This window comes from Pseudophryne corroboree, chromosome 10 (assembly GCF_028390025.1).
Source record: "Pseudophryne corroboree isolate aPseCor3 chromosome 10, aPseCor3.hap2, whole genome shotgun sequence".
NCBI lineage: Eukaryota > Metazoa > Chordata > Amphibia > Anura > Myobatrachidae > Pseudophryne > Pseudophryne corroboree.
The window spans coordinates 370,540,451-370,558,623 of record NC_086453.1 but is presented as its reverse complement, the minus strand read 5'-3'; the positions used below and the strand labels follow the sequence as shown (position 1 = coordinate 370,558,623).

The window sequence follows — 18,173 nt, the reverse complement described above, 5'->3', positions numbered from 1 at the left end:
GCAATGTCCGCAGTGCGACTGCGCCAAGTAAATTTGCTATGCAGTTAGGTATTTTACTCACGGCATTACGTGGTTTTTTCTTTGTTCTGGTGATCGTACTGTGATTGACAGGAAGTGGGTGTTTCTGGGCGGAAACTGGCCGTTTTATGGGTGTGTTTGAAAAAACGCTACCGTTTCTGGGAAAAACGCGGGAGTGGCTGGAGAAACGGAGGAGTGCTGGGCGAACGCTGGGAGTGTTTGTGACGTCAAACCAGGAACGAAACTGACTGAACTGATCGCAGATGCCGAGTAAGTCTGGAGCTACTCAGAAACTGCTAAGAAGTGTCTATTCGCAATTCTGCTAATCTTTCGTTCGCAATTTTGATAAGCTAAGATACACTCCCAGTAGGCGGCGGCTTAGTGTGTGCAAAGCTGCTAAAAGCAGCTTGCGAGCGAACAACTCGGAATGACCCCCCCATATTAATAAACATAACGAGGGATTCCCTTCAGTCATAGAGGAATACCTCCGACATTAGCCGCCTGTCATGTCATGGCCTCACAGTTCTGCATACGATATGGTATAGCGCAGTAAGCAATCTCCTATGTTTCCTGTGTCTGTCAGTACTTGTTACTTTGTTCTGGTCATTCGCAGGCCGATATGTGCGGACGAACCTGAACATGCTGCCCAGTTTACCGCAGAGGAGTGGCGGCTACCGGGAATATGAGAAGGACGCTCCGATAACGGTCTTCGGGTGCACACAAGCACAGCTTATCGGTGAGTTTCCCCTCGCTCTATGGGAGGAACACGTGTGCACATATGCTATGCGTGTCTGATGTGTGATGGGCATTCTGTGTATTGCAGGGGAAGCGCTGCTGGAGAGTAACACTGTTGTAGATTTCGTGTACTGTTCCCCGTCACTGCGCTGTGTACAAACTGCACACAACATACTGAAAGGTAAGTAGGTGATAGGCACCAGCGTCTTCAGTGAGATCTAGAATAGGCTGTCACTATGGCCGCTTGCTGTCATTGTCATGATTTAAGATGGAAAAGTGCTGTAAAGAAATGGTGGTGCCTCTTTTTCTTTCATCGTTTTCTAGATTACAGGGTTATTTACACCCCAGACCTCTCCAGAACACTCTAGACAGAGATTACAGGGTTATTTACACACCAGACCTCTCCAGAACACTCTATTACAGGGTTATTTACACCCAGACCTCTCCAGAACACTCTAGAAAGAGATTACAGGGTTATTTACACCTCAGACCTCTCCAGAACACCCTAGACAGAGGTTACAGGGTTATTTACACACCAAACCTCTCCAGAACACTCTAGACAGAGATTACAGGGTTATTTACACTCCAGACCTCTCCAGAACACTCTAGAAAGAGATTACAGGGTTATTTACACATCAGGCCTCTCCAGAACACTCTAGACAGAGATTACAGGGTTATTTACACCCAGACCTCTCCAGAACACTCTAGACAGAGATTACAGGGTTATTTACACCCCAGGCCTCTCCAGAACACCCTAGACAGAGACTACAGGGTTATTTACACACCAGGCCTCTCCAGAACACTCTAGATAGAGAGTAAAGGGTTATTTACATACCAGGCCTCTCCAGAACACCCTAGACAGAGATTACAGGGTTATTTACACCTCAGGCCTCTCCAGAACACTCTAGAAAGAGATTGCAGGGGTTATTTACACCCAGACCTCTCCAGAACACTCTAGACAGAGATTACATGGTTATATACACCAAGACCTCTCCTGAACACTCTAGAAAGAGAGTACAGGGTTATTTACACCTCAGACCTCTCCAGAACACCCTAGACAGAGGTTACAGAGTTATTTACACACCAGACCTCTCCAGAATACTCTAGTCAGAGATTACAGGGTTATTTACACCTCAGGCCTCTCCAGAACACTCTAGAAAGAGATTGCAGGGTTATTTACACCCAGACCTCTCCAGAACACTCTAGACAGAGATTACATGGTTATATACACCCAGACCTCTCCTGAACACTCTAGAAAGAGATTACAGGGTTATTTACACCTCAGACCTCTCCAGAACACCCTAGACAGAGGTTACAGAGTTATTTACACACCAGACCTCTCCAGAATACTCTAGTCAGAGATTACAGGGTTATTTACACCTCAGGCCTCTCCAGAACACTCTAGGCTGAGATTACAGGGTTATTTACACCCCAGACCTCTCCAGAAAACTCTAGACAGAGATTACAGGGCTATATACACCTCAGACCTCTCCAGAAAACTCTAGACAGAGATTACAGGGCTATATACACCTCAGACCTCTCCAGAACACTCTAGACAGAGATTACAGGGTTATTTACACCCAGACCTCTCCAGAACACTATAGAAAGAGATTACAGAGTTATTTACACCCCAGACCTCTCCAGAACATTCTAGACAGAGATTACAGGGTTATTTACACCCCAGATGTCTCCATAACACTTTGTACAGAGATTACAGGGTTATTTACACACCAGATATCTCCAGAAACTCTAGGATAAGATTGCAGGGTTATTTACACCCCAGGCCTCACCAGCCCACTCTAGACAGAGATTACAGGGTTATTTACACCCCAGGCCTCTCCAGACCACTCTAGACAGAGATTACATGGTTATTTACACACCAGACCTCTCCAGAACACTCTGGCCAGATATTGCAGGGATATTAATTATACAAGGTGGCTGCTTAAGGCAAGTGGTGGCTCTCTGACTGTTTTGAAACTGCAAGTCCCAGCATACTTTGCCTGGTTATACATGCTGGCTGGAAGTGCTATATACCTGTAATAATGGCCTGTTTATTACATCCCATCTCTGCGGTCACAATAGCGTAGCCATACTTAGCTGCACCCAGCACAGACAGCGCACCGGGAGGTGGGATATAACAATAACCCAGCCGCTGCCATTTCATACACACGTGCATCTTATCAGCTGGTCTTACGGAGTCAGGTCTGTGGGTTTAGTCCCAGCTTGTATCTAGCAGGCTAATTGTGGCTATAATATACAGTATATATAGGGCAGGGAAATCCTGTATCCATGCTATGGGCAGTGACATTACACCCTGAATGCATCTATATAACGTCTGCTGCATTTCATCTCTTCAAGGGCTCAAGCAAGAGAATAAGGGAAAGATTCGCATAGAACCTGGCTTATTTGAATGGACCAAGTGGGTATCTGGCAACGCTCTCCCCGCCTGGCTGTCGCCCACAGAATTAGCGGCTGCAAATCTAAGTGTAGATACAACGTACAGGTACGTGACCTAGCCACCGGGGCCGTAATGTGTGTGTATATACTGTCCTATATAATGGAGAGTCTGTGTATAGTGATACTACTATATAGATCCTGAGATGCACATCGGCAGTTCTCTGACCTGGATCCTCATCATACATATATATATATATACTCTCCAGCAGCCAAAGCCGGGGTCTCCCTAGGCGGGAGTGTGTGGGGTCTCCCCAGATGTGCAGTGCACGGTCTCCCCAGGCAGGTAGGGGTCTCTCCAGGTGGTGGGTGGGGGGTCTCCCCAAGCACGGGGTGCGGAGTCTCTCTAGGCGGGAGTGTGTGGGTCTCCCCAGGCAGGGGGGTGTCTCTCCAGGTGGTGGGTGGGGGGGGTCTCTCCAGGTGGGTGGGGGGTCTCTCCAGGCACGGGGTGCGGAGTCTCCCTAGGCGGGAGTGTGTGGGGTCTCCCCAAATGTGCAGTGCAGGGTTTTGCCAGGCGCAGGGGGGGGGGGGGGGGGGGGGTCAGTGGCGTAACTAGAAATTTTTCTCCCCCAAGCCAAAAAATTCTTCAGCGCCCCCCATCCCCCATAATTGGCACTATTAAAGGGACAAAAATGCGCGCGCTGAAGGGGGCGTGGCTTCGTTGGGATGGGCGTGGCTTCACATAAAGGGGCGTGTCATTGCAGGAAAAGACTTCCTTATACCCCAGTGTTGCAACCTGCACGCCCAGACGTTAGCCACTACAGGAAAGAAAAATAATCCTGATTCATGCCCCTTACATTATTTGTCATTTTTCCTCCTTATAGTAATGGCCAGTATACATTATGCCACATACTGCAATGGCCCTTAGACATTATTCCACACACAATAATGCACATGACACAATATGCACACACTGTAATACCTGTGACACATTATGCCACACACCGTAATGCCTGTGACACATTATGACAGGAATCGAAATGCCCGTTATACATTATGCTACACACTGCAATGCCCCTGATACATTATAGCACATACAATGTCTGTGACACATTATGACACACACTGCAATGACCCTGAGACATTATACCACATACCACAATGCCCGTGATATAGTATACAACACACAGTAATGCCTGACACATACCGCAATGCCCGTTATACCCTATGCCACACACCGCAATGCCCGTTATACATTATGCCACACTGCAATGACCCTGAGACATTATACCACATACCACAATGCCCGTGATATAGTATACGACACACTGTAATGCCTGACACATTGACACACACCGCAATGTCCGTGATACATTATGCCACACACTGCAATGACCCTGAGACATTATACCACATATCACAATGCCCGTGATATAGTATACCATACACCGTAATGCCTGTGACAGATACCGCAATGCCCGTTATACCCTATGCCACACTGCAATGCCCCTGAGACATTATACCACATACCACAATGCCCGTGATATAGTATGCCACACACCGTAATGCCTGTGACACATTATGACACACACCGCAATGTCCGTGATACATTATGCCACACACCGTAAAGCCCATTACACATTAAGTCCTACAGTAAGGCTTCTAATTACTTTTAAATTAGCTGCTCGTTGCCAGGGGTTTCATGCTCTTGGTTCCATGCACGGTGCCAGGGGTTTTCATGCTCAGGGTGTCATGCTCGTTGCCAGGGGTTTCATGCACTGGGTGTCATGCTCGTTGCCAGGGGTTTCATGCACTGGGTGTCATGCTCGTTGCTAGGGGGTAGTGCTTGTTGCTAGGGCTGTGCTCCCAGTGCCACATATGTCCCCAGTGCCAGATATTCCCCCACGGTGCCAGGTACTCACATGCCCCCAGTGCCAAATATAGCCCTCCCCCATGTGCCAGGTACACATATACCCCCCTCAGTGCCACATATGCTCCCTCAGTGCCCCCCCCCCCCCCCCTCGCGCTCCCCCGCTGCTTTGTGTTGGAGGGACACGGAGGGCACAGTGCGCGCCTCTCCTGTGTCCCTCCTGGGTCTCCGGCGGGTCTGTTAAAGGAAGTGCCGGTTCGTGAGCCAATCAGAGCTCACGAACGGCACTTCCTTTATTAGACCCGCCGGAGACGCAGGAGGGACACAGGAGAGGCGCGCGCTGTGCCCTCCGTGTCCCTCCTTACAGCAGGGAGGGTTAGTGACAACAGATTGACATGCGTGTCAATCTGCGCTAAATCAGTGGCGGCGCCTCCGCAGCCCCTCGCCCCCAAGCCACCGCAAGGGCTGCGGGGGCAGTAGTTACGCCACTGGGGGGGGGGGTCTCTCCAGGTGGTGGGTCTCCCCAGACACGGGGTGCGAAGTCTCCCTAGGCGGGAGTGTGTGAGGTCTCCCCAGAAGTGCAGTCCAGGCGGGGGTGGGCAGGATCTCCCCAGGCAGGGGGGGTGTCTCTCCAGGTGGTGGTTGGGAGGGGTCTCCCCAGGCACGGGGTGGTGTCTCTCCAGGTGGTGGGTGGGGGGGGTCTCCCCAGGCACGGGGTGCGGAGTCTCCCTAGGCGGGAGTGTGTGAGGTCTCCCCAGGTAGGGGGGGGTGTCTCTCCAGGTGGTGGGTCTCCCCAGGCATGGGGTGCGGAGTCTCCCTAGGCGGGAGTGTGTGGGTCTCCCCAGGTAGGGGGGGGTCTCTCTCCAGGTGGTGGGTCTCCCCAGGCACGGGGTGTGGAGTCTCCCTAGGCGGGAGTGTGTGAGGTCTCCCCAGAAGTCCAGTCCAGGCGGGGGTGGGCCGGATGTCCCCAGGCAGGGGGGGTGACTCTCCAGGTGGTGGGTGCGGGGGGTCTCCACAGGCACGGGCTGCGGAGTCTCACTAGGTGGGGGTCCGGGATCTCCCCAGTTAGGCAGTCTGGGGTTTCACACGTGGTATGGGCTGGTCAATGCATTCATGTATCCCTTCTACATTTAGTCTACCAACTATCAAAATAGTATTATTAACCTATATTCATTTATAGCGCTAACATATACCAGAGTTCCGAACATTCACAGTGACCCCCCCAGCCAACCACCATCTTCTTCCCACTCCCCTTTAGAGTGTAAGCTCTCATGAGCAAGACCAGGTAGTTATAGTGCGTATTATGCTTGTGCTGTTGCTCTGAAATTAAGAGAAAATAATAACGAGCCATGGTAGCAATATGGAAATGTTCTGATGAAGTTGACTTTAGTGCATATTACTTGGTGCAGCGCAATCCTCATCGCTCAACCTAATCCATTGTAAAAGATGTAATATCAGTACTTGTAAATCGTGACTAAGCGGTGAAACAAAGGCTGCTCCAAATGTACAGTGAGAAGGAAAGAAAGACACCTACACCCTGCAGTATATAATATACATTGGGGATACTGTATCAGCCAGCCCCCTCCCCCGTGTGATATAATATCTGTTTACACTGAGTGTATCTTTCACTAGTGATAAGTTCCATGTGACTGATATATTCCCGAGGAACCAGTGACATCACTGAACACAGCACAAGGACGCAGCTTACCATTCACTATGATCCAGTGATACCTCACTCAACAACTTATGTCACTAAGAACTTGTGGCATGGTTGAGGCACTAAGTGCCTCATGCATCATACCTCAGCAATACAACTGAGGCTGGATACTGCTTCAGCCCCCGCATTGGCTGCCTCCACACTGCTTAGGTGACAAGTGCCCACTAATTCCCCATGATAATGCCCCAGCGGGGTATTTCTCATACCAGCGAGCCATCTCCCCTGTTACAGTGTAATGCTCAGTAGCTGAGGGCACTGGAAGAGCTGCCTGCGTCAGTGGATCCCACGTCCCAGGTCAGGGGAGGCACGGGGTGCACAGACCCTCTGCCCCCGGGCACACAATAATTCTGGGTGAGCGGCAGGGCAGACAATGTCACATTCATTGTGGAGTCTTAATTCCAGCGAGAGAGGTAAGCACCCAGCGCGGCGACACGGTAATAGTGATTAATGTTCTGCACTGCGTGGTGCTGGCGAGTGACTGGAATCCGCTGCTTCTATCAGATGTGCTGCCTGTGTTCTGTGATCCTCTATAGAAGTGACTGCTGATTAATCAGCATACATTATTATTACCCTCATTATCCCATCCAGCCTGCAGGATATTCCTCATATGGATTTCTCCAGCTCAGCTTCCGCTGGATGCACTTACCTGGGTGTACGCGGGGCCAGGTACCTACAGGTCAGCACAGGCCTCCTACCTACCCCTCCGGGCGGCTGCATAATGATGTGTTCTATAGGCTGGGGACAGATACATACCTGCTTTATTGGTAGGGTGTTTCTGGCCAGTGACAGTGCGCCCCATATGGGCGACAGTCAGCATGGAGACAGGTGAATGTAACTGGGACTCAGGAGACATCCTGGTGCCGGCATCCAGGTGGCACTTTCCGTGTTCTGGAATAAATACGGCTTTATGTCTATAATCAGGGGCAGTCGTATCTATCTGAACGCAACACCCCCACCCATACAGCATGTCAGTGCCCCCCCACCATGCAGCATGTTAGTGCCCCCACCCATAGAGTATGTTATTGCCCCCACTACCATGCAGCATGTTCATGCCCCCACCCATATAGCATGTTAGCCCCCACAACCATGCAGCATGTTCGTGCCCCCACCCATATAGCATGTTAGCCCCCACAACCATGCAGCATGTTAGTACCTCCTACCCATGCAGAATGTTAGTGCTGGCACACTTATCCTACACACCGTCACCCCATTTGCACACTTATCCTACACACTGGTGCCCCATTGGCACATTTATCCTACGTACCATTGGCACACTTATCATTGCATACAAATAAAATCAGCCCCGAAATGTGGATGACATACTGATACACAATGTGTGGCCAGGAGTGAGTTATAGGAGCCTTCGGGTTCTCACAGGAGTGTGCACACAATCAGCACTCCACCCATACATATTGTATGCAGATTATAATGTTCAATGTAAATCCTGCACTGGAATAGTGTACATACTACATGCAGCTGCTTTCATGTTCTGAGTTTTATTCCATGCCCCCACCCCTGAAACACTGAATAAAAAATGTAAAATACTTTGATATATCCATTTAAAATCATCTGCAATTAGAAGGCTGGAGTGTTAATTACTTACTGCAGTTTGGCTACAGCCTAATCCTTCCTACCCGCAGGCAGTGGGTAAGTATGAACGTGTGTACTCTATAAATACATCTCTTGCTGTGTGACGTGTGTTACATGGCTACTGCTCCTCTCCCCCCCAGACCTCACTTCTCTATCAGCAAGCTGGTGGTATCCGAGACGTATGACACTTACATGAGTCGCAGCTTCCAGGTGACCCGGGACATCCTGAGCGAGTGCAAGAGCAAAGGTGAGACCGCGTTCCATGGTGAGACGCCAGCCCCCGTACTAATGTCCTGCCAACAATACACCCAGCTACTGCTGATGGCATTACAGGGATTTTGCATCCCCAGAGGGTGTCATTGTAAGGGGAGATGTACTAAGCATTGGAGAGAGAGAGAGAGAGAGAGAGAGAGAGAGAGAGAGAGAGAGAAAGTGGAGAGAGATAAAGTACTGGCCAATCAGATCCTAACTGCCATGTTACAGGCTGTGTTAGAAAAATGCCAGTAGCTGATTGGTTGGTGCTTTATCTCTCTCCAAGGCTTAGTAAATCTCCCCCATAGTGTCTCACGATCTGCAGAACTCACTGGTGAGTGTGGTCGCCTGGAGGTAGAGAGGCGTTTCTGAGATCTGTTCCCCCATTACTCTGCCCCCCAGGTAGCAACATCCTCATCGTGGCTCATGCCTCCTCCCTGGAAGCCTGCACCCGCCAGCTGCAGGGTCTCGCCCTACAGAATGCCAAGGACTTTGTGCAGGTTGTCAGAAAGGTGAGTAGCCGCGGGGTTGCGCTCTCCAGTGTTGCAGCATTTGGAGTGGGGGAATGTGTTATTATATGTTACTGTCGGCTCTGGTACATGAGGTTGGGTTTATCGGGTGTACTAAACTGCTAACACTGCAGGATCCCACCGTTCATTAATTCCATCTTTCCTGCAGTCTCCTATAATAATCCTCAGTTTAGCCCCACGTTGTGTCTTCTATTGGTTATGGCAGGCAGGGGGCAGCGGGACTGTAATAATGTAGGGGCAATAACATTAAGTACGTAACATGCCTGTTTCTTTAAATGTGGTACTCTGACAAGTGCTGAATGGTACATGTGCCCCCCAGTATAAGACCCAATGTGATTAGAATGTGCGCACCTGTCTGACGATCGGAGAAAGTGCCTGTAATTGCGGCCTCTCCACCTGTTTGGCCCCAATGTAACAGCCGGGGGCTTGCAGGCACTAGCGCGATTTAGATGCTGGATTTAAAGTGTCAAAACTAACCTGGTTTGGGGGGAGATGTACTAAGCAGTGATAAAAGTAGAGAAGAGAGCCAGTGGTGAAGTTGCCCATGGCAACCAATCAGCTGCTCTGTATACTTTTTATAGTATGCAAATTATAAATGTTACGTCAATGCTGATTGGTTGTCATGGGCAACTTCTCCACTGGCCAGTGGAGAAGTTGGCCATGGCAACCAGTCAGCATCTCCCTTACATTTTATAGAATGTACTTGATAAAGGCTTCTTTCAAAGCTGACTGGTTGTCATGGGCAACTTCACGGGTCCTTTTCTCCACTCTTTTCACTGCTTCATTAAAAAAAAAAAAATCTGTCCTTAAAGTATGACTATGGTGACCGTTCCAGAGCAACCGACTTTCACGGACTCCTTTAGTCCCATGCAGCGTTACCATTTACACTCTGCTCCGTGAGCCCTGGGGAATTATGGGACTGCAACAGCGACTGAGAGACTGCTCACTTTCTGGGACGTTCTATAGTTTAACCATTCTGGGTTGTGCAGCCGTAACATTGTCATATTCTAAGATTGCGAAGTTAGAAAATATCCCCTAGCATTGATCATTGAACTGATGGGGCCATTAGCGTGTAAAGGTACTTATACCACAGATAGCTACAGATGAAAAAGTGGTAACATTCATTAACTTTAGCCATGGGACAACCTACCCCAGTCACTGTCAGTCATTTTTTAGGCGTCCTTGCATGTGGACAAGGATATGTGACTGGAACACATTAGTCTGTGGCTTGTGGTGCCCCCTTACACTCTCCCTATTGGATACCATTTGTGAGATATCCGGGACATCTCCATCAGCCTGGCATTATTTGGTGACCTCTTAGGGCACATGCTTTCATTTATCTGAAGAGGTGACAAAACTCTGATGCTCCTCTGTCTCATTCCAGATCCCGTACTTGGGGTTTTGCTGTTGCGAAGAGCTCGGAGACTCCGGCCTCTGGCAGTTGACTGATCCCCCGATACTCCCCCTCACTCACGGACCAACCGGCGGCTTTAACTGGAGGGAAACATTACTTCAGGAATGAACGCTGAGGAAGGACCAAGCTATTTATCCATATCAAACTGTAGAACATATTGCCTTTGTATGCAAATGCAGGCAAAGCATCACGGCGCTGCCTAATTATACCAATGTATTACATGTCTGATATATATATATATATATATATATATATATATAGTATAATGTGAGGTTTATAATAGTTATTTTTGTTGAAAATCAATATTTACCAGGTTAAAGTGATATATATGTATATTAAGCGGATATGTGCCGGCCCAGTGCTGGAAGTGTAAATAGAGCATGAATCCGCAGCCACTTTATACAAGCTAAACCTCAAATCAATGTCTGTGAGTCCGAGCGCAGCTTACGTTCTGTCTGCAGAGCTCCCTGGCATTGGGCTGACAGAGCTCTCGTCTTCCCGCTCATCGTATTATGTGCTGCACCCGTTACTCCGTCACGGCTGTTGGGCTTTATCGGACCCAGGTTACCGTGTGTTATCCAGCTCATACAGTAAGTCCTCCTGTGGCAGAGTAACAAAATATTATCCCTTGGAATGAACCCTTCCTGAGTGTAAGATTGTGAGGGAGATTCTCCTGACAGAGTCCTTGGAATAGTGGATCAGTATGGATTTCGTACAAATCCTGAGGTAAAATGTTTGGCTCTGGTACGGTGGGGGGTGGTGGTGTTATTAAATGGTCATACATGGCCCCAAAGCCTTATATAAACCATTCCTGTTCTCATCTACCCCTACGCTTGGGCAGGCCCCCTACAAAGTCCCCATCCCTGGTTAGCATACTTTGGAGGAGAGTTATGAAACCTGTTCCGGAAGAGTTGAGCTGCTCCTAACAACCAGATATTTGGGCTCATTTTCTAAATTGTGCAAAACAAAATGATGCAATCTGATTGGCTGACAGGGGCAAATTCAAAAACCTCCCCTTCCCCTCAGGGACACTCCATTTCAACTAGGTGCCTTCAAAGAAGAGTCTCTTCCACACCAGTTGCCAAATGCAACTTTCTGTAAGTTTTCTTCTCAATGGAGGAAGTTAGGCAGTGTAGCCTGGAGAAGATTTCGCAGGAAATTTCACATTCCAAATAGATTCCAGGTACTCTAATTTTGCCTAGTGAGGATACTACAAACTTGGTGTCCCCGACATAGGCGAATGCACCACTTGTGAGTCTCTTAAAACCCACCATAATTCCGAATCCAACTGCTGCCTTGATGTGGGCCTGGATGTTGACCTTTGTGGTTACTGCAATGGTACAGTCTGGCTCAGATAAAGAGATGCGGGTGTAAAGTCGTAAATGGATACTTCAAACTCTTCCTTCTTAAAGTAGTGTCATCTTTAGGTCGAGTTAAAAGAGTTGACCAGTCAGCCCATAGAAAGGAATGGTTCCTTTTTCCAGTTAACGTTACCAAACACAAGGTTATCAATCCTTTCTTTTCTCAGGTAGGTCTAGGGGACAATCTTCCATCTCATGTGGAGCACCACAAAAGGCTTTGCCAGCCAAGTGACCAATATCCAAACCCTCTCATAAACACAAGTGGGTTTGGATATTGGCAGCTTGGCTTATAGGCTCTTGGACCACAAAAGGGTTCCTAGGTTGGGAATCCTGTTCCCTCTCCTCGGTACTCTGCTCAGTTTTGGATGCCTGGATAGAGGAATAATGAAGTAAGGCTGCATTATAGACCACCTGAAAATCACCTCAGTCAGGAATCTCCAAGAGTAATTTTGTTATTTTCTCTTCATCTTGGCTACAGAGCCCAGAGCATTCAAGTAGATTATGGTGGTGATGTCCTCCCTTTCATAGAGCGGGGGGTGGTAACGGTGGTTCCCTAACCGCTGGACCTATAAATCAAAGCAGGATCCTCCTCCTTACTCCTGCCCGACAGACAGGTGACAACCTAATCTCTGGAGTCACATGGATGGCATTGCTACATTCCAACAAATAGTACTTCTGGGACTGCTAATCAGAAAGTATTCTTGTTTATTTAAAGATCTTAGATCTACAGGCACTAATAAGGTCTACCAGGTACCAAGAGACTGAGGGGCCATAACCTCATGAGCTGTCCCTTCACAAATTGGTACTGGATTATTTTAATAACAGCTACTATATACTATACCACTCAGTGCTGTCTAGATTGATTCTTGTCCCAGGAGGAGTCAAAACTTCCCATGGAGGTTCTAGAGCCAAGAGCAAGGTTGAAAACTAAACTGTTGTGGAAGGCAGTAACCATTCCAAATGACATTAACATTGGGTCAGGCAGATGTTGGCATTTTGGTTAATAACCACAAAGTGAGCCATTGTTCCTTGGAAATTTCAGCTAGTATAACTTTTTCCTATGGGTCCTCAAAAGGATCAAGAGAGAGAGAGGATACTTGGGTCAATTTGGACTGGCCATGGAGTTGCTGGTGCTAAGATCTTCTACGTAGGTCATGGTTTTTCATTATCATCCTGAAAGTGAAAAAAAGCCTCTTGGACAGTGTAATTGATTGGAGACGATGTATAAAGCTAGGAGAACTACTTAGAAACTACCATAGAGTTGGGAATCCCATTTCCTGGTGCGTGAAGAGAGGCTTTCAAAGCACTACCACTTGGTTACCCCCCACTCTTGTTGTTTGAGTCCTGAAAGATCTAGATTTTTTACCAAAAGTGGTATCTAAATTCCACCTAAATCAAGAAATTATTCTTTAAGAAGGGGTCCTCGCAGCAATTAAAGAGGGTTCTCCCAATGAGCTATAGGACCACACTATTAGATGGACAGAAGACCTGTTTCTTCTAGATGATGCTCAGAAAGCTGGTTCCTCAGAATATTAAGGCTCATTTTACGGTTTCAATATTTTTGAGCCCAAAAGGCCAGTTATGGCAGAAAGTCTCGTTCTCTGCAAATTTAGCACATTCCCTCCCTTTGGGGCGGCGTTGGGACATCCAATTGGATTTTTGTACTTCCGTTTAATTTGTCAGAGATCATTGTGGGACACTGCGCTCCCTCTCCACCTTTATGCTTTTTGGTGGAATCTGTTCCATGTTGGAAAACGGTTTTCCTTGTTCTTGTGTGCTATTGTCCCCCTCTCGGTTTATTTGATATCAGAGGACACGATTCTGGTTTGGACGCTAATGCTGCCGCAAATGCGAACGCTTACGAAGTTAAAGTGCTAAAATATGCAAGTGCTATTTTAACAAGTCTCGGCATGTATGAGCGTGTCAAAGTGAAAACGCTGCCTTATCCGAGTATTGTGCAGATCTGCCGGATGGGTCGTGCGCACTACGTCGGCTAAACATCGTTGGCTCACGTAAGTCCTGGATCATGCAGATAGAATTCTGTAACTTTCAACAAATATAGCCACTGTGGTACTAAAGAGAGAGCGCTCAGCTGCCTGCACAAGCCCGCCCACGACCCGCCCACAACCCACCCAGTACCCACCCACTACCTGCCCACAACAGCCTCTCTTTGCAGTTATCTTTAGTTACTGCCCAGTCTCCACCCATATTTGCATATTGGCAATGGTCTTCTCATATACTTGCGATTAAGTACGCAACTGCGTTTCTGAGGATATTCACGCGTGCATAGTAGCAAAACATCGTCTATTTACAAAAATATCGACATTACGTACAAATCAGAATCAGACCCAGAGTTTCCCTGATGGGAGCATAACCAGATTAAAAAGAGGGGTGCAGGACATACTGTACCCCAGGCCCCCCTTTGTCAGAGGGCCCCCAGCCAGAGGACACTGACATCACTAGCTTTCCCTTTTATGTAGCAGCAGAACCAGGCAGCCAGAATGCGGGCAGGGTAGTGCGCAGTGCAGGCAGAGACACAGGAGTTACAGGTTTCATGAGCTACCTACGGAGCTTTCCAACCAGAGGAGAGATAGGAGGGTGGAGAGAGCTGTAAGTGACACAGGGATCCCAGCCTCTCTTCCTCCCTGCCTGGGTCTTATGTAACTTGTTATCTAATGAGGTTCTAGAGAGAGACCTCCTGAGTCCTGTCCCAGTGTGTAAGTAGTACAGAGGCTGCTGCTATTCTTGCATGTGACAATGGGTGATGCCAATAATATATTAAGAGGGAAGTCCAGGTAGAACGCATTTTGTCCCTCCTGTAATGGCTCATGTAGGGGTTATGCACATCTAATATACCCCCCCCCGTTCCTTCCACAGGGGGCCCTCCTGTCTTAAGTGCCCCGGGCACCTCCAAGGCTTGATCTGGCCCTGGATGGGAGGGGATATTGAGGGGGAAATATGTTCATTATTCGCAAATATCTGGTTGCTATGGGCTACTGCAAGTTCGCATTCTGTCCAAAATCCTGTAAAATAACAGATCCACCGATCTATAGAGCTGTTCTAGTCATTAGCTATGGTATCTTGTCTCTCTGCCGCCGGGTACTGTGCGAGCTGTCTGGTTACACGGGATGGGGTTACAGTGCACCGGTCACCCACACGCAGCAGGGCCTGCCAACCTTGTGCCATTTATTGACCGTTAAAAAGTAATAATAATTAAAATGTTTTAGTCAATAAAAGGAACAGGTCAATTAAAATGATGAATTTTTCTATCCCTATTATCCTGCTAACAGCTGAAATAACAAATCAATAACCCCAATTAAAAAAAAAAAAGAGGTGGGGGAAGATAGACGGCCGTCAGTTGCAAAGGTTGGCAAGCCCAATGCGCGGCGTAGGAGCCATTTTGTGTGCAAAAACTAACGTTTATGAGTATGCAGCGTATCTGTTCACTAGGAAGAAGCAGTAACATCCCCCCGCAGCCCCCATTTTTGAGGTATACACACTGTTGTAACTCTGGAAAAATGGGATGTGGCCTAACCTGGTTTTGGGCGTGTCCATGCAGACTGGGATGGGCCTGGGTTGTCCTGGAACTGGAGCCAGTCAGACATGGCGGCTTTATAGTGAATGGATAGGCTGCACTCTCGGGGCTAGGCCTCAGACGTGACAGACGCACTTTACCGTGCAGTTCAGCATGGGCGTGTTCTATGTACATTCAGCGCCTGCATTCATGTCATTTAGCTATGCAGTACAAGGACTTCCACGAGGTGTAAATAGAGAAGATGACGGGGGTTGTGGTTGCTGTTTACCTACCATAGGTGTTGTAGTGACGCAGCGTCTAAGTTACTGAGTGTCAGGGGGCGGCAGCGCTGATGGAAACGGGAGGCCGCTCGGGATATTCCTTATTGCAGAAGTTACTTGTTACGCGGTACAATATGTTTTGGCAGCTACTGGTCTATAGCGTCTCATCCTGATTGGCCCTAGAGACACGGCAAGATAGAGCTACTCCCACACATTCACATATGGCGGCTGCCCATATTTATTCTGTGCCGTGAGACTCCCATAGAGAACAGGCTGCGCGCAGGTGGAGCTAAACGCCGTCGTATAGTTCCGCATTGTACGGAAGCTTGTCCCGCGCCATGCGCAATCGGTCGTCTCACGGCACTGCGGTAAATGCTTCTCGTAATGCTCCAAAAGCATTTAACAGCAAATTCAAACTTTCCCGTTACTATTACAGCGGAGCGATCGCGGTCAGGCGTTCAGGTAGTCATGTATCTGAGAGCGATAAAGCAAGAATATAAACAGGTGCGCCGGACGCTCCGCATTCATTTATAGCCCGTTCTAACCGAGGGGTATATTCATGAGGCAGTGAAAAGAGTGGAGAAGTTACCCATGGCAACCAATCCGCTTTTAAGTAACATTTGCCAAGTGCGTTCTATAAAATTATACGGAGCAGCTAAAGGGTTGCCAAGGGCAACTTCTCCACGCTTTACACTGCTTCATGAATAAACCCCTGAATTCCTAAATTCAGCATCCTACAGTGCAGCCCCCCAGTATATCGAGTGTGCAGGTTCTATATGGGGGACTTAGCTCCTGATCCACTTATTGCTGACACGCTCATCTGCCGTAATAATAAGGAAACGGAATTTAGAGAAATTTTATTCCAAAGCTATTGCTGTAACTGTGATGTGTGGGAGACCCCAGTATCCAGGCTCCCGGTCCCCGATAGCTAAATATACACGGGAGGGAGTTCTATTAAATAGTTACCACCCAGTCAGGAATTCAGGGCTATTGTTCTGTGTTTGCGATACTAAACTATATATTATTGTCCGAATGAATTTGCACATATAGTATGTATATATATATATATATATATACACACACATATACATATATATACATATATATATATATATATATATATATATATATACATACACAGTACTTGTTATCTACCTAGCAAAAATTATTCCTCTACAGCACAGTAAGGCAACCTGTGGCTGAACCACAAGTTCCAGCATGCTGGAACTGGGCCGTCACAGGGAGCTAAGCCTGGTTTTCTTTTACAATTGCACTGTAATTAGAGTGTTCTGCTATATTTTTACATTCTGTGAGTCTAGAGAATGAAAATATGTTTATTTAAAGAATGACAATCAAACCAAAAAATGCGGACGCCTTTATGAGGTGACCTGTGTTACAGCTGTGTTCGAGAGACAATGAAAGAGTGTTCACAGAGAAACCACCAGGGGGCACTGTCATCTGATGGCCAAGACAGCATAGTAGATGTAGTTAAAGGGTTGTCACTCTAACCTTGTTTGCCCACGCCTTCCTGCAACTTCTACTATGTACATTGCTTCATCTGTCACTTGGCCCTTGGATATGACGCAGATCTGCTCCCAAGGTACAATGCTAAATTGAAGTAACGATTTGGTAAAAGTTGCAGGAGGGCGATTTAAAAAAACGAATACAGCGTTTTCCTAGACATTATATGTCTGGGTATTGGGCTTCAGGAAACCGTACATTGTATTATTTCAGGACCTCTTATTGTAGTAGCGTTTTGATAAAACAGGGACAGTAAGAGTCCTGGGGGTAAATTTACTAAGATGGGAGTTCTATTTAAGATGGGATGTTGCCCATAGCAACCAATCACATTCCAGGTATTATCTTCTAGAAGGTGCTAAATGAATGATAAGTTGAATCTGATTGGTTGCTATGGGCAACATCCCATCTTAAATAGAACTCCCATCTTAGTAAATTTACCCCCTGGTCAGATCACACCGTATGAAACGTTTCCACAAGACCAATCCACGCTGCAGCCACGCGGTGACCTCGCGGAGGTCAGTCCCCGACGTTGCTGCTACTTTCTGGCTTATCAGATACATTCCCATGCACTTTGCATGACGGTGCCTTGAAGTAAAGCAGTGATAAAGAGTTCAGAGCGGCAGGGCAGGAATTCAGGATGTCACTTGTTTAGCGCACAGCATCCTGGTCACACATATGGAGAGGTGACATCCTGACGCGCCTGCAATTGCCGACACTGACCGGCGATGTCCTATGTTGCACTTTTTATGCTTTGCAGGCTGCTAATCTGCTTGAAGGGATCATCGTAGCATTAATAGTGATTTTCTCACACTGGATTCCGACACTTGTGTATTGTGTCTGACGTGTATTATAATGCAGATGTGAATGACCCGTTGTCACTGAAATGGAGATTACAATATTTCCCTTTTCAGTCCAGTACTAGCTCTGTATTTTGTCCTAAAATGCGTTGGATAACTGAAATAAATGTCTCTCTGTA

At 47.6% G+C, this 18,173-nt stretch overlaps 1 protein-coding gene across 2 annotated transcripts in view; it reads left to right on the top strand.

The window, feature by feature from the left end:
• Positions 1-18,173, top strand: part of UBASH3B (ubiquitin associated and SH3 domain containing B) — a 147,253-nt gene extending 129,080 nt beyond the window's left edge. For both annotated transcript variants that reach the window (XM_063943726.1, XM_063943725.1), the window contains exons 9-14: positions 632-754; positions 842-934; positions 3,112-3,256; positions 8,465-8,571; positions 8,979-9,088; positions 10,491-18,173. In XM_063943726.1, the coding sequence (XP_063799796.1) occupies positions 632-754; positions 842-934; positions 3,112-3,256; positions 8,465-8,571; positions 8,979-9,088; positions 10,491-10,628 (716 nt within the window). In that variant the 3' untranslated portion in view covers positions 10,629-18,173. The remainder of the gene's footprint in view (positions 1-631; positions 755-841; positions 935-3,111; positions 3,257-8,464; positions 8,572-8,978; positions 9,089-10,490) is intronic.